An 18,469-nucleotide genomic window follows, 5' to 3' on the forward strand; every position below is an offset into this window, starting at 1 on the left:
AAACCAATATCTCTTTGATGAGCGCTGATGACACTGATAAATAATATGATACATTTTTTTTTAATGTTATATCTGTAATATTTTTTAATGTTGTACTATCTGTAAAAAATTTTTGATTGCTCTATATATGACCGAATCTGGTTTTACATAATTTTAGATGTTTTGATGTGTTTACATATGACTTAATATTAAAATTAGCCATGTCAAGATCTTATATGATATTTTGACCCAACGTAGTGTTGAAAATTTCCGACAGATGCCGCATGGTCGCTAAACCATCTCCAAACAAGAAAGTTATGTCCGACATGCTAACTTTTGAAAAAAAAGTCATTGATTTTTAGTGTAGTCAACCATTAAACTAATTTTTGTTTAATAAGACATGTTAATAGATCTAAAGATTTCTAAAGCAAAAATAAAAATTATAATAAATCATTTTTTAATCCTCATACATAACCTTTTATGGTCACATAAAAATCAGATTCGGCGGTAAATGGTCATAGCATAAAAGTTTTTCACGGGTAATTTTGTTTTTCATTTATTTTGATAGTAAACTTTTACGAGTCTTATGGAAATAAATTGATAGAAACGTTTGTTGTGTAGTGGAGACAGAAAAAAAAGGACAGTTACGTGGGGAAACAGCAACGCGTTAATTCTATGTCACTAAATTAAACAGATTTTATTTCCATCAAGCATCTCACGACACTTCGCGTGTTTTTTTTTTGCATCTTTAACATTATCGCGTTCCAACAACTGAAAACGAGCACTCGTAAACCCGTTGTGTATTTTATGGTGCAAATGTAAAAAAATACGAAACATATCGTAATGCAAATTCAGCAAATAAGAACAGTGAATATGCATGTCAACACAAAAAGACAATCGTTCGAAAATAAAGTATTGATAAAACAATGATAATATACGATGAATGTCATATCATGATACTTGCAGAATTCTGAAATTAAACAATAGATGAAGGATTCAACGACCGATCGATCATCATCGGTATAACCAATTTTGTGACCAAAATTTACTGTACCGTTGACGATCTATCACCCGAGAAACCCCTATTCCCTTTGGTCTGCACAAATCAAACAACCTATTTAAACAATTTCACCATTCAAACGGTTCAACACTAAATTTACTCTAGCAAACATTCTGTACCCGCTGCAACAATATACACAAGATATACTTATATTCCTATTCTGCTTGGCAAGTTAATTTTCATCGGAGAATCTAAAGCGTGATGAATAGATAAATTTTCTTTTGAAACAATACAAAGGCTTTAGTAGGATATATAGTAACGACGATAATGGCAATATACACGGTGGCGAGAATTAATGGCAAACGCAATTGTTATCAAATAACTGGTTGATCAATGTTACAAATAAACATTTAGTTCATCATGCGTATTTCCAACCATGACGGATTCAAAATTCACAGACTGTCAAATATATCACAACAGCTTGTTCCACATCCAGAGACTCTTTTCGCCTATGGCCACACACTCGTAAACTCTGCTCTACTCTGTGTTATCTATTGTGTTCAACTACGCTACAATAAAACTTTTAATTGCAATAAAACCATTGCAATACATGCAATATTAGTCACAATTACAGAGTAATTAAATGAACGACAATTATGAACCAGAGACATATTGCACTTGTTTTTGGTGCTCAGTCTACCGGGTTGTTGTAGTGGTAGCACACATAACACTGAAAAACGGTTTCTACTACAGGGATTGCCCCTGTAGTATCCTTCTGTGGCTACAACCGGATTTGTTCTCTTGCAATTCCCAGGACAAGTCCCTTAACTGCTACAAATCTGATACATCCCGAAAAATCAACATGTGTTTAACTTTTTTTTCATAAAATTTGTTTTTGTCTTTTGTTTATTCCTACACGGAAAAAAAAATTTCGTTCTGGGAACGAAATTGTAGAGTCACCATAACTATACACAGTTTACTGTTTGTTATAGAGTTACAGTAACAAAATTTTATTTAGTTCTGATAACTCAATGTTGTTGAGCTCTCAGAGCTCAACGGGATTGTTCTGAGAGACAAACGGCGCTGACATATTTCATAACCTTCTAAAATTACAAACATAATTATTTTGTTACTCATCCATATTATTAAAAATATATAAGGACAATCAAGTCTCCAGTTTATTTATTTAAGGAAATAGGTATTATTTTTTTTATCAAATTGAATTTCGTTAGAACGGTTTTGTATTTATGGTTTTTCAAAGTTCATTTGTAGTGACTGTTAATTTAATTTATTAGTATAATATATTGTGATAGTGATAATTTTTATTTGTAATATAAATATTAAATCGTAATAGATTTGTTAAAATTTGTTATAGTTTCAGAACGATCCTGTAGAATTGTGAGAGGTAAATAACGTTAGGCTCTCAGAGCTAAATTTTTTTCTCCGTGTACACTGCAAAAATATTTCTTGCACGAAAAACTATCGGGGACTATTTTTACACCGAAATTTTTTACAGTTTAATAATTTAAACCTATATGCAGAGAAATTATTTGCAACGATTTTTTTTTGCAGTGATAAATAAATAATTTTAATTATCGGAAAATGCACTAATTAATGTAATCAATCAATATTACCCGCTGGATCAACGATGATATTTATAAAACATTCATCACTTTTTCTGTAATTATATTATTGATGTATGTTTGTCCCGAAAATAGCTCATTAGTTTAATTCAATAATGTATGATAATTGATTGAATATTATCAATAGGTCATATTGGTTTCAATAAAACTCGTCTGGTGAATCGCAACTAAATAAAAGATAAATATAATAAATAATTATACTTTCTTTGGACGTACTAAAAGTTTAAACGTTTGCACATAAATCGAAAATTTAAAAAATTCAAATGTTTTATAAAACTTATGCCTGAAAGTATCCTTGAAAAAAGAGTTTTCCAAAGTTATTTTTTCAGCTCGTGACAGAATTTGTAAAAAAATACGTGAATTTAAAATCGTTTACCATAAATCAAAACTTATTGACAAAGCCACAGGATGTATTTTTTTTTCTTTTTAATTTACATTTTTAAAATGCATCAAGTACAAACACTTGGAAAATTTAAATAACAAAATTGAAAGCATAAATATAATAGATATAATAGAAGTGAAAAAAAAAAATGGAATGAAATTTTTTATGGACAACAAAGTGTCAGAAGTAACTCGAGGTATATGACACTAGAGCTTTCCGTTGTCTCTTTGCAAGGAAGAAATAAATAAAATGCGAAGAGCTTGAAAAAGTCTGGACTAAAGTTAAAAAAGCATTCTGCATTGTGATACAGTGTATCGTAGATCTGTGTGCGTTGACAGAATAGCACATCGGTTATAATCGCGTTCGCGGGCTTACAGAGTTGTGAATAATGGTAAGAATAAAAATATAAAAGCATTATATGAAGGAATGCTGGAGTCATAGAATAAGACCAGATATTGAAGAAAAAAATATAATAAAAAATTATAATAATCCTCATGGATCCATAAAAGTGATGTAGAAGACAGGAGGTAATATATGGATGGAATATAACCTGGGTAAACACAAGAAAAAGTATAAACTTGGGAGTTATCTTGGTTATAGTTCAAGTTATAACTAATCTACATTTTGATATTACTCAAAACACAACGAGTAAAGTGCACCAATATTTATTCTAGGTCGGTCGGTGATGGCATTTCTTGAGACTGACTCTCCGTACATGTCTCCCAGATGGTACACGCGTAGTTTAAAGGATGAAGTCTGTTTGCTCGGTACACTTAGCGGTTTGTAAATAAAGCTACCAAGCTCAAGAAATTGTTGCCAACCGATGTTAAGAGGTTGTGGTTTATTTTGGCTTAGTTATGGTTTCACGACGGCACGTCTTGGCGTAGGTTGAGTGTAATGCGTCTATATGTACGTCTATTCGTCGGGCTTTGGATGCACATGTGTAGTTTCCCTAATGATAAAGTAAAGTTGTAGATGGAACCAGTGAAACGATAATGAGCTGTTAAAGTAACAATTTTGGCATTATGCCTAGAAGTCATACAGGCTAGCAACAACTTTCGAGGATCATCATACGCACTGATGGACAAATAACCCATGTCAAGTAGAGCTGAGCTGTAGGGGTCCGCTATTTGTGAATATAAACATAAATCTCCATTAAGTTGGGGTCTTGCTGTTGTATATGGGGTTGTAGTATATCCTTGAAGTGGATAGCCTGGAGGACAGTTATGAATGAGGATAATTTGAATAAACGGATTGGTTGCCCCTTAAAATCATTTTCCATATGCTTTACTCCTTAAGTTTAATAGATTCTAGATTTTCGCTTTTCTCGACAGATATTGTCGAGTTCATTGAAAGTGACATTTTATGTGCTTAATGTGAGATAGGTTAAGATTCAGTTAGTGCACACGTACATCAAAATATGGGGATGGAACCGGATGCAAGTAGAAATTCAACAATTTTTAAACGGTGACATTAATTAAATCCTCCTAATTTGTTAATAATGTTTAGTTAATGATAAAAAAATTTTTTTTCAAATTTATTATTTTTTTTTTTATAGAGTGAATAAAACTAAAATGTTGAATGTTCATTCGTATTTTTTATGCATTCAGTAGTTCCATTAGTGAACTCGAGAGTAACGAAATAACATAAAAAAGTGAAAATCATAACGATTGTCGTGAAAACAAATTGCATACCAAATATACCCGACCGTATAACCGACACTCGGAATTTTATTTCTTTGAATATATATGAGCTAAAGAAAAGCTGGTTACAAGAAAGAAAAGGAAGTTACAAAAAAGTATAGAAGAACTAAAAATGAAAAGGTGTATTATCGAAGTTACCGTAAAAAAAGGTTGACAAATACCATCTCAATACTCTACTATCATATTTATTCTATTGATAACTTTATTCTATACAAAATTCAAGAATTTAAGTACTCAAAATGTTTCTACTTTTCCTTATTTTGATACAAATTATTAGTAAAAAATGAAAGTTGTTAACTTTAAAGTGTCTTGCTGACTTCGTTGATAATTAACTGATTATCTTCCCGAAATTTTTTTTTAAATTTTGAATTTCATGTTTCGAAAATCAAAAATGAATACTTATGTTGTATTAATTGAGTTCTCTAATTAGTGAATTAGTCTGTACATACGTGAGCATAATATATCCTGTAAATTTCAACAGATTGGCCTAATTTTGTTTCCATTAGCTCTGGTTTCAATAAAGCAGAAAATCCTACTTTGTTTCACTCCTGTTCATTAAACCTTTCTTTTAGTTAAAATTTACTGGATCAGCATTAATTAATAATGTATTTAATGCAAAAAATATCATCATGAAGCATGAGAAAATAGTTTAAAAAATTAGTATTCCTCTTAGATTCAAAAAGAGAGTTTAATCCGTCCAGCAAGTTTAGTAATTATGGATTAAGTACTTAATAATTTACTCAAGTAAAACCAAAAATCAAAGACTAAAATCCGAGCGATGTCTTAAGTGGTTGATTACGGACTGACTGTAAATGAGAGCATTGCCTTCATTGATAATTGTTATAAGTACCTGTTGCAATTTACTTGAACGAGTTTTGAGTTTAGTGGTCAACTTTCAGCCGCACTCAGCAATTAAACATATTAAAAACTTTAGTAGATGCCAGAGCCATTTATTGGACAAACTTAATGAAAGCCAAAAATGCAGAGAAATATTTATTAATCTTGAAATGGTTTTGCGCGAGCAATTTTTTAGAAGAATAAAACGGCAACAGTGTATATAACATGACGATGCTTTTCTTGCCGGAGTGCAACTATTTGGTCTTATTGCCTTCATTGCATGTATAAACGAGAGTAGTATAATGTAACACGAAGATTGAGTACACCACCTGTACCCGCTATTTTTCATCTGCGGTATTGCTGCGCTTTCGGGCCTCAGTGAAATACGATTGGGTATAGAGTTTTAAGCAGTCTAACGAGACGCGAGTTCAAAAAAAGTTATTAACATTTCAAGCAGTATAAAACTTTTGTAAAAATCATTAAAAACAGCACTACAAATTTTATCTATTCCTACATTTTCCTCATCCTTCTTTTCCTCTAGTACTTTGCTGCTATAAATCTTTTACGAATAATCGATACTAAACTGAATATTTTACCGCACGATACTTGGGTTAAAATAGTCAAGAGTTTACCCTTCCTATTTTCTTTCCTTCCCATTTTTCTCACTTCTCTTTACCCTAGCGTAAATTTATTATTGTTTGTCTTTTACAAAAATTTAATAATCCCGTAATATCGGGAATAAAAATGAAAATCTTTTAAATTTTAACGAGATTATTATGTTATACTTGTTGCTTTTAAAAATCTCTGGAATATTTATTGCGCTATCGAGTTTAAATTTTAAAACGAGTATGCAAATATCTTTTTCTTTCAATTTTATTGTAAGATATTATTTGAATATTAATAAAATACATTTTTTATACCTTTAAATTGATTAAAAAGACATTAAAATAACAATGAAAAAGATTTTAATAATTATAACTTAAGTAATTAACAATCCGTGCAGGTATAATGAAATAATTTGATTAGAGTGTAACCGCAAAATGGCCGATCAATTATCAGCATTAAACTTTTAATCAGATTCATATACGATGTGAAATTAAAACCAATAACTTTACATTGATTAAAGAGTTTATTTGTGAATATTAAACTAATTTATTAAAGCTCTTTTATAAAGCTTATTTCAAATAAACAAATATTTATTACCTCAGTAAATCGCTAGTTGCATTGAATAAATGTTGGTAAAATAAACAAAATTTAGTTATATCAAAACACAGATTTGTTCCCGCCAATTTTCTTCAATAATTTTAAAACAATGTATTTTTTTCTGTCTATGAAAATCATCAAAAATTATCCCCACAAAATGGTTTATATTTTTTAACTGTTCATCGAAATTGAATAAATCATTTCATCAGAGTAAAGCAAAAGTTAAAAATTAAACGACGGTAATTTTTGGCATTAATTAAAATATCTCAGTCAGTATTTCAGAGAGTAAGTGATATAATTAATCAAGCAATCAAGTTTATCTGATAGTACGCGTATCTATTTAATCTCCTTGAATTAACAATCTCAAGTAAAAGAAGCAAAAGCGTCTCCAGGTTGGATTAAAAATTAGTGAAAAATACCGAGGTCACGTTCTATCCAGAAGCTACCGGTGGCATATTCCGTAGTGGTTTATGCTTATAACGAGTTAATTCCCCGGAGTGCAAGCTTTTGCAAGCGCAAGTCTTCTATCACACTTTGAGGAAAAAGATCAAGCATGAACGAGTCAAGTCTAGGTGAACGGAGACGTGAAAAAAAAAATAATATTTAAAAATAATGTACAGTGCGACCAGTAGATAAAACGTAAATAAAAGTTAAATGAAGAAAAAGGTAAGCTCGATAGTTGGGTAAAGAAAATCCTACCTTTAGGTCTTGTCTCCCAACAACGGTACTCTGTTCTGTGCGATATCTAGTCTACCCAACAGAACCACCAACAGGATCGTGGTAATTGAAAAACTGCCGGTGCTAGTACATAAAATAGGACTGCGAGGGAAAGCTGTGTGGTATGTCTTCGGCAATACTCAAAGCCGGTAAGCTTTACCCAAAGCGCTCGACACAAAAATATCTAACAACTGACTACAACAACACAAAGCACAATGCACACATTAACACACATATATGTGTGTGTATGTGAGTATACATGTTTATAACACATAAACAGCTGTATAGATATATTGATGTACATCGACAAGAAACTAATACAAGCTCTCTATCTTCTGTACGCTCTCAATGTTCTACCACATCGCAAACGATCATCGGACGTGCCAAAGAGCCAGCAGCTTTACGTTCATTGTGATGCGAAGAGCAGTGTATGCCAACATGTGTTACCACAAACAGACATCGGCTTGTCGATATATTACATTAGTAATACGTCGACTGAAATCGTAAATGCATTCAACAATTTATTGAGTAAATAAATTATTTTCCTCGTGAATTATTATTAAATTTTTCTTTTTAATAATTGTTAATTAATAATTTCTGCAAGGTTTAAACTTTCAGATTATAAATTTGGTAGAGATCTATCACACAATGTTAATTACAGGTAAAATATTGAAAAAAAAGTTTAGAAAATCCAAAAGAGCATGCCTCATAACGTTCATTCATTTTTTAAGAAAAAAATTAATTGTGTAATTGATTTAAAAAAAAAAATTACAATTAAGTAATTTCTTACAGAGTATTTTTAATTTTTTTTTCAAATATCGGCGCCCTTTTTTCTTGTCATATGCGCACGCAATCTAAAAAAATCAAGCTTGATCAAGTGGCGCTATAGTTTTTACGTGACAAATAAGAAAAGTTCGTTTGGCTTTGTACGGTTGTATCGTAGTGAATTGTAATAAAAATTCAATTAAAAAAAAAAATACGTAAACTAGGCCACTGATATGAAATACGGACCCAATTCATCGAATTCTTAAACTAATAAAAAAGGTCCGGTCTTGAAATATCAATTTGTTCGGGAGTAATCTTTGGTACATCCAAAATGAGGTGACATCCGGACGTCCACGTAAAATTTTTTTCAAAACGTTTTTTTTTTTTTAAATAGCAACATGAAATGATTTTAGAAAGTAAAAGATGGTTTATTTAAGTGTTTGTATAAGTTTGTATAATTTAAGTGTAATATGGTTGTGATAGAGGCATTTAAAGATCACAAAATTGCTTGACCTTGACGAGTCGGGTATAAAGCACAACCTCACGCGCTTCGCGCTATGAGGCGTGCAAAAAAAATTAAAATTATTTTAAAGATCATAACTGACACAGAAGTTTTACTTTATAATCTATTATGAAGAAATTGATTTGATTAAAGAGAATAAATTTTAAAATAAAACCATTTTGATGAGTAAGCTCATCAATCACATAATAAAAATCTTGAACCAAGAAATTTTTTTATTGAGTAAATTTGACTTAATTCAAAAACTTTTCTGCTTAAATTAAGATCAAACGCTTCAGAATGATGTTCAAGAGTTTTTTTTTTCTGAATCAAGTTAATTTAGTATCAGTGTTTGCAAACACGATTGCAATGGAAACAATTATAACTTAACAACAATGAATTATCTGTTAAATATAAATGTAAATAATATTAATAATTCAAATGAAATACTTTCACATGCAGGAATGATAATAACAATAACAATAATAACAACAATATCAACAACCAAGTTAGCTAAACTCTCGGGCGGATTATCGCAAAGTTTACGGCCTCTGAAATTCGGTTTGGTATAGCGGCTAAATGGATTTTCAACTACTACTACCAGGCTGATCACTTGTTCAAACACTGTACCACTATAAAATTGAATGAATACACAACGTAAACTATCCGTTATCCCATTCATAATAATAAAATAATCGTACTATTTACCTGTACACCAATAAATTATCTTATTTTAATTATCAGAAAATAATAGTCGAAATTATTGGGGATACAATTCATTCTTAATGTATGGATGCTAATATCATAATGATATCCAACATTCAAATGCCAGTATACGCTAAAATGATTAATTTCAATAATTAAAAAAGCTATTATTGAATCTAAAAGCCGCTAGAATATAATACATTCATCATTTTTGTATACTCCAGAGTTATCAATAATTCTTTATTTAACATTTTTTAGAATTTAATATAATGCAATCTGGCCCTGAGGGCTTACAGTACTCGAAAAACCTCACGGAGAAAGCATTTCAATATTTCTTGGTGGGAAATCTCGATGAATAGATTTTATACTTTTCACATTATCAGAAAGCTTTTTTCAATAAATATATATTTTTTATAAAAAAGTATAAAAATATCCACAATCATTTTTCAACAGTATCATTTCCGCACTTTTATACACATTAGTATAAAGAGAAAGAAAATCTCTATGCGAATGGAAAAAAAATTGCTTTTTCAACAGTGACGTTTTTTCACAAATGGATTATTATTTCATACCTTCAATTCATCATTTTAATTTATCAAAGCATACAAATGTTTCGACTGTGCAAACTGCCGTGTATTGTAACTTTTCTAATATTCATAAAAAAACAAAAAAAAAAAACCGAAACGAGACCAACTAAACTGTGTAGAGGATTTCTTATTATGAATTCATAAAATAGCAATAAAATTTGTGATAGCATGTTCCCAGATTCACACAAAGATAACTAGTCCCATGCATACTTTTCCTGTGGAAAATACTCTAGGCACTTGACACGCTGGGTGATAATTTTCCGGTGCAATCCATGTCCAGGAGAAAAATAAATAAAACATTTTATAGACTTTGGAATATATTGGATAGAGTTAGTAGATATTATTCAGAAAATAAAAACTTTAATGCCACTATTTGATGATTCTCATTAAAGTATACTAAATCAAATAACAACAATAATAAAACGTATAAAGTATAAATCTAAGTCGGCAGTTTGCCAAAATCTTTTCCGTATTCACTTACTCGGGTTTAGGAGCCAAATACAAATAAAAAGGGTTAACATTTCGTTTATGCTCTACTTTTACACAGTGTAACAGGTTTGAAAGTTAAGTACCACAATAAATGCAAGTAAAAAAGGGTAAAAAAGTTTTATAAAAAGAGTAAGCACATTTAAATTAATTGAAAAAAAAGATTACATAATAAACAGATTAGAACAGAATGACTAAAAGAATCGAAACTCGTTATAATCAATCTCGTGATGTATTCATATTTTCCGATTGCTTTTATTGTTTTACAATTCATTAAAAAGATCCATTTTTTTCTATTATTGACTCGAATTTTAATATAAAATAATTTTTTTTCATCAAATAGCAATCAATTTTATTAAAAAGCAATAATTTTATTGTTTAAATATAAATAAGGTACCGGCGGGTAATAAGGCCTAGTTAAGGGAGATTTTGAAAAAAAAAACCGAAAATATTGCATTTAATTATTGAAATGTATCATTAATTTTTATATTAATACATTCCCGTACTGAAAAAAAATATATGCTGCATATACGGGGGCAAAAAAAAAGTATGTGGCGTATATATTTTATATGTGCGACGTATATGTATTTTTGTCAGCATATATGCGCATATATATTTTTTCAGTGTGGGATTAGCCATAAAATATAATGGAGTAATGGTAATTTTCACCATAAATAAATACAAAATTAAATTTTTTCAAAAACCTTGCGAGTAGGTCTTATTTTACTATGGTAGGGTAATAAGGCCTGCGGGTTAAACATACTGGAATTTAGCAACAATACTTTTTAAGATGTTGATAAAAATTAGAACAATGATTTTAAATTATTAAATATAAAATTATAAAAAATGTTTACTATTTACTCGAATCGTTTTTTAGGAATTCTTCTGCGCTACTTTAGCATATGACGGATGATGGAATATAGAAGACAGAGAACGTTGTATCGGGACTCTATAAACTTGTAGCGACATTTCTATACTAGACGCTTCTCTTAGAAAAGCCTATAGCGGAAGCGATTATTTTCAATAGCATTTCTATCACTTAGGCCTTATTACCCGCAGGTACCTTACTCGTATTAACAAGCAATTTACGAAGATTCTCAGAACGATGATCAAGAGGAGCTTCAATCTCTAATTATTTGCTTCCAATACAAGCTGAAACTGCAGTATAGATTGCATCTATACTTTATTAATATAGAATACTATAATCAGTACTCATAATTGGAATTCGAAGTACTACCAGGTATATATATAAGAAGAACCATTAAAAGTTGTGAAAATGACCAACAAATGGTTCGATCCTCATGAATACAACCTAATCTAGCATTGTCCTGACCACATCAGTAGTCAGAAGTGGAACTACTACGACCACTATCAACAACTATACCGATAAAGAAATGAAATCCGCTTACAGAATAGAAGGACCAGAGAAATAGAGTGAGAAAGAGAGATCAATTCATGCAAATACTCCTTTCAAACCAATGAATAAAATTATCGTAATGCCAGGGAAATTATAAGGGTATCTTTAATACCTCGTATCGTTATATCTTTAACGATTCTCCAGAAAATTCTTATACTATTTATGTATAAAATAAAATTCTTATATCCTGATTCCCATTCCACGTTCTGAGCATGATACTCAGAATCAGCAGAAGTAGCATCGAGTGCAGTGTAACCTGGGAAACAAAGCAGCCTTCGCCTTTTCAAAATTCCCTGAAGCGTCAGCCGGTTCACCAACGGATTTTTACTATTTTAAAGTTATATGCGCGGATAAAAATGCCGTTGGGTAATCTGTCGATCCACGTACATCGACACACATTCACATTCACATGTAATACAGTTATATACCGTAGATATATACGCATGCAGTTGGATTGGCAACTAAGGAAAATGGAAAAAAAGTAGTGCAAAAACTTACCTTGTGGCAGGGTTGCAAGAAGTACAATGACAAAACTGAGACTCAACATCCAAGTCTGTAACCCACGGCATCTCAAGACCAAGACACTCATCCTTCTTCGTTTTTCCTTTTCACTAGACATTTTCTTCGTCTCGGTCGACCTCATCCTTATTCTTCTTTCCACCATTATTGATATTCAATGACGTCTCTATCTGTCTCTAAAACCCGTTTAATTTTTTACTCAAGATGTTACCACTTTTTAAATTATCACTTTTCACAGCTACAAGCTAATTGTTATCACCAAAAAATCAATCATTTCATTTTATATTTGTCGTTTAATCTACAAAACTTTTTTTTATTTCAATTTAATGACTTTTCCCAGACCATTGGCTTCTTAAAAAGGTATGACAGTGCCCATCGACCCCAGGGACACTTAGAGACCTATCACTACTCGCACGAAGCCTTCATAAACTCCCGCCGACCTCCCGACTTGGCCGTCATACCCGGCAACAATATTATCTTTCTTCGCACCTCACTTTTGCCTGATAACTAAATTACGCCCGTTATGGCGCACGGTTTTTTTTATTTTTTATTTTTTTTAGAAGGGACGGATGATTATCCTCGCCCCCAGTCCTTAACACATTCCTCTTTCATACCTTCTGTCTCTCAGCGGCGCCTTTTTTGTTACAACATATACGTATGAAGATATTTTTTATTCTGTCTTATCTTTCGCAGCAATTTATTTTTTCCTCTCTGCAGTTTGTGTTGTTCTAGCGCAGTCACTTGAAGAAACTGTGGAAAAAGATGTGGAAAAAAAAAAAAATAAAATAATATAAAATGAAAAAAAGAAAACCAATGATGAGTTGATTTTTCGAGTCTTTTTCTTCAAACAAACTCTCTAATAGGAAAGATTCTTCTTATACTTTATTTTTTTTTCTTTAATTTTTTACACTGAGAAAAAAAAATACTTTTGCCCAATTAACAATTTCTTGGCTCTAGAAACTCGCTGACGATCAAATATTCTATTATTATTAATTATTAATTACTAAAGAGAAGAACATCAATATTTATCTTTGGATAATAGATAAACAAAAGAATAGCTTTATTTAAATTAAGTAAAAATTATTTCAATTAATTTAACAATTTCTTAAGCTAAGAATATATATTCTTGAAAATTTTCAAGAACATAAATTCTTGTATCAAGAAAATTTTCTAAATAAAAGTTTTTTTTTTTTTCTCAGTATATACTACTTCATTTTTATCTATTTTCACGTACATTTTATTCCGGTTTTTAAATGTGATTGATACTTTTGTCCACTATGCGGATTAATTCAACAAAATATACTCATAGGCGGACCTAACTGACATAATGGATTAACTCTCAACGCCGAACAAGCAGAAAGATAAAAAAGATGACAGAAAAAATTTTAGTCACAGTAAAAAGGAAAATGGAAAATATATATATAAATATAATGTCTTTAACTCTCAGTATTTTTTTTTTTGCGGACGAGACAAAAAATACACTATCTCGACATTCCACTCTTCCACACTCATTTATTAATGACGGTGATTTTCGAACCGGAAATTAGATAGGAGTTTTTTGCTGCATCGTACAATCTCTCACTTGCTTCAATATGCCAGCTGAATCGAATTATTATAGATATTTTTTTACGTCTATTCCCGTTCTCTCGTTCTCTTTCTGCATACGCATACATCCGCAGGAATCCTACCGCTAACTATTTTTCATTTTTTATTTCATACTAAAACCAACTTTTTAATTACACTGGTATTTCGTTATTTTTTTTCCAACCCTTTTTAAATTTCTGTTATTAATTTAATTATCTTCAGCTCATAATTAAATATTAATTAAAATCTCAAAAAAGAGATTATTAACTATTTACATGAATTATAATATAATTCTGAAAATGAAAAATTTTAAATTAAACCACCTATCTATCTTGAGGCTATTCGAATGCGCATTTTCACAAATAATTATTTACTTTGTTTGTACAGCAAATAATAGAGCAGTAGCTGATTCCCAATTATAAATTCAGTATGTTGCGATCGCGTGACGATTAATACATGATACCGGAATACCAGAAATATATATATTAAATCAATACTATATAACTCGTGGAATCATCGACTGACCAATTAAAACAGAATATCCAAATAACCTTATTAATTTTAAGCGCCGATAAATAACACGCTAATATTTTTGACTGACAGCTAAAAGATTAATTTGCTAAATTATCATTTTATATTCACAATTAATAAATGAAAAAAAAAAAATTGTTTTTCAATCATTGAACCCTGATAGATAAAGGAAAGTACCCTGATGCTGGGCATTGTTTTCTTTCAAGCCGAACGACCTTTCTATGGCTTGCATGGAGAAAAAAACTAGGCCAATTTATTAAAGTTAACTATAACCATCGATTCTAGTCTGCTCCATCTGCTATCAGGGGGGAATTTTTATCGATTTATAACGGAAGCTTCGGATAAACAAACGTGTCAGTTAAATAGATGCCCAGAAAAATAATAAAATTGTGACCAAGTTTCAAGGCTTATTAAGGAAGTTCCAGCGTAACTAATAAGTCAAAATAATATTAAAATTTTTTTTTAATTTTAGTCTTCCCAATATTCGTCAAAATTCTTTATTTTAATTTAAAATAATTTAAACAATTTAATAATTGATGATTTTTACTTATTTAATAAATTGACTTTCGTATTTATTACTTGCCGGAATAAATAAACAGATTTGGCGATAGATTATACCCATAACAGAGACGTGGATAAGTGTGTGAGTTAAACATTTTTCTCTCTGTAACCATATTTCTATCCTTTTCTTTTTTCTCAGCTGTTGACGCGATGTTGTCAAATCTTTATTCGAATAAATGGCTATTATTAAATAGCTATTAATAAATGGCGAATAAATGGCTATTATTATTAAATTGTTTTTATACTTTGCAATAATCCAAGTTTCTTGTGTATAGTTTTTTATCTGTTAAAGTTGGGAGGTTAATATTGAAATAAATAATTAAAGTCTCGACAAAAGTTTGTCCGCCATAAGAGCCCGTGTATAAGGAGATAAAATATGTGATTTTTTAAATTTAATATCTAAGTAACTAAACGGTGAATCTTTTTTAAATTTTTGGATTAGATAAATGACATATTTATTTATATGTATACTTAATTTCAAAAGTCAAAGTTGGAAATTATTTTTTACATTAGATTCGCTCGAACTTCATTAAGTCGAGAGTATATTAAAAAAAAATCTCATTAAATAATAAAGTGCAGTAATATTTAATCTCCGTGATTAAGCTACGAGACGAGGGCGTTTTAAATATTTGAATAGAAAAGATAAAAATAAAAACGCGGCACGTAGCAACAGGGTTCGATTTCCTGGAAAGTCCGGGGGATTAACCTCACGTTTCTTTCACCTGTTTCTCGTTAATCAAACAAAAAAATGTATCGTACAAAACGGATTACACTATCATACCGTTAAATAAATTTAAATAACAAGAAAAAAAATTGAATATTACGAATAAAAAGAATCTTTCCCCTGCACTATTTATCATTTTTTTTTTTTTTCACATCTTTATCCTTACCAATTTCTCATCAAAGCAGTATAGAAGTATAAATAAACAAAACAATGGACAACTTTAAATAAGTGTCCAAGAAGTTTAGAAACTTAGAATGTAAACTTTGAAAGGACCCGGTGCTTGTTGGGAGTTTTAATCCAATTCAAGGCACTCGCATCCTCGGGCGTTAACGTTTCTGGTGCTTACAGGTGTCCCGGAGTGGTATAGCTCGTCCGGCAACCAAGTCTCCGGTACTTAGCTCCTCAACGTTAACAAACACTGCTAAGCCTGACAGTAAATCCACTAAACTCTTACAGGATATACATCCTCACAGACACAGTTGACGGTCCACAAACACACACCCCCAGGGCAATCGGGAGTGCACCCGTTTTCAGAGGCCAAAGTCCTCTCGAGGTTTAATGACTCGAGTGAACAGACGATGACAGCAGACCGCGCCGGCGTCCAAGAATTAATCGGCTATTTCCAAGTAGTAACACCACGCGGTTCGTCCGCCGTAACCAGGGGCTTCACAATACTAAAATTTGGACTTTACATCTGTTAAACGTCGGAGCATCAATCCCTGGGCATCATTTGTAAACTCTACCAGTGGCTCATTAATTTATTAACTTAATTAATCATCATTATTTAACCACTCAGTGCAATGATAATCACCATTGACTTAATTAATATTTAATATCTTCAATTAAAATAAAAAATTATTTAAAATATAACTCGATTAAGCTTTTAGTTTAAAACGTTGTTAAACGTAGATACATTATTAAAAAAAATTAATAATTAATAATTGGAGTCCATGAATGCGCGTTAATATCTTTGCGCGATAACAAACTAACGGACCCCTATATTATTACTATAAATACGACGTAAAAGCCGTACTCGCGCGTAAGGCTGCAACGTAACTACTGAGAAGATATGCTCGGATGTAGCTTTGAAGCTGGATGATGGTACCCGAAGCTCACGAGTCGCAGCAGCACCTGCGGTATAAGCACGCCCCGCTGGCGAAGGGGATTTTTGTCGTCTCCTACTACCACCCGGCTCCCTACTAATACAGCATCCCCTACAAATAAACACACACACATACACACACACACAAACATCGAGGGACTTCCAAGAGAGAAACTACGACGAGTGAATGGAAGGATGAGAGAGAGGATGCGAACACATACACCTCCGCCTACATCTAAATGATCATATACATACACCCTCCTGTGTAACATACCCTTATTCATAGATATAGAGGGAGATTGAGTATATAGTAGTGCTGCCTGCGATTTCGCGTGAAGCTGCGGACTGGACCACCACGCAACCCCCACCATTTTTCGAGCTGCTCGCCTGCTTGCCACCCTGTACGAACGACCACCCCCCCGACCTACAGATCAATATTGTGCCCAGCGTGCCGCGGGACGAATTTCTCATCCTACTTCATCCCGCGCTTTTACTCAATCCTCGTACTCTTTCTGGTCCTCTTCCTCCTCTACTTCTTCTTCTTCTTCTTCATCTTCCTCGACATAACCTCCTATCCCATATACCTACATACTGGTGTACCGGCATATATACCCACTGCTCCTACTCCTGTATACACTGGGGCTTCTTCCTCGAGCTCTTCTATCTGGATTCCCCGTCCTTATTATCGCGAACCCATAATACTGGGTCTAGGCCTCTTACTACTCCTCTCTCGCCATTATTATAGGCACTGTACCTGATACTGAGCTCTACATCTACATCTAAACCGACAAATCTGTAAGACCGATACTGAACCAAACTGAGGACAAGGAAAAAAAAATTACGGCGATTTAAACGATACAGTACCTCCGGGATTTACTTTTGAAGATTTACAAACCCAATTTTTTATATGAGTATTTTCAAATCTCGGAGAATTATTATAGATGATATATTTCGGAGGAGTATCGGATTTAAATATGGATTTTCAGTTTGTTTTAGTTGTAAGTATATGACCTATTTAATATTCACGAATTTATTATTTTTATTTTAATTTCTAATTATTATTATTATTATTTGAAGAGAAATTTAAAGTTGTAGAACGGGAATGGGGAACACAGCCGTGGATTTAATTCATTACAATGCGGAGAGTTGTAATTATTACGAGTAGCATATTCAACAGGACCGAGTCAACAAGTTTTTGCACGTGGTGTTTAAATTTATAGTAGCAGAGTAGTGGTTTCTCGGTTGTTATATTCGTATGTTTGTGTTAAATTATAATTCGAAATGAATTGAAAACAATGAACGACACGCTCAGCAAAGGGTGTATGCATATATATCGGCATATAACTATCTAAACGTGCGATAATCAATAGTTGTTGTTCTACTTTTGAGAAATTAGCTAGTGTGGTTTACTCGTGATGTATTCAAACAATATATTAAACAATATATTTGTCGGATGAATAGTCTATATAATGACAACCGTATTTTGTTTAGTGTTTTGTTTGTAAACGTATCTATCCTTTAATAT

At 31.7% G+C, this 18,469-nt stretch overlaps 1 protein-coding gene across 3 annotated transcripts in view; it reads right to left on the reverse strand.

Annotated features, from left to right (window-relative positions):
* Positions 1–16,886, reverse strand: part of LOC123269948 (acetylcholine receptor subunit alpha-type acr-16) — a 262,893-nt gene extending 246,007 nt beyond the window's left edge. For all 3 annotated transcript variants that reach the window (XM_044735897.1, XM_044735896.1, XM_044735898.1), the window contains exons 1-2: positions 16,009–16,886; positions 12,422–13,192 (exon numbers count right to left, since the gene is read on the reverse strand). In XM_044735897.1, coding sequence (XP_044591832.1) covers positions 12,422–12,587 — 166 coding nt within the window. In that variant the 5' untranslated portion in view covers positions 12,588–13,192; positions 16,009–16,886. The remainder of the gene's footprint in view (positions 1–12,421; positions 13,193–16,008) is intronic.
* Positions 16,887–18,469: the final 1,583 nt, after the last annotated feature.

This window comes from Cotesia glomerata, linkage group LG7, assembly GCF_020080835.1.
Source record: "Cotesia glomerata isolate CgM1 linkage group LG7, MPM_Cglom_v2.3, whole genome shotgun sequence".
Classification (NCBI taxonomy): domain Eukaryota; kingdom Metazoa; phylum Arthropoda; class Insecta; order Hymenoptera; family Braconidae; genus Cotesia; species Cotesia glomerata.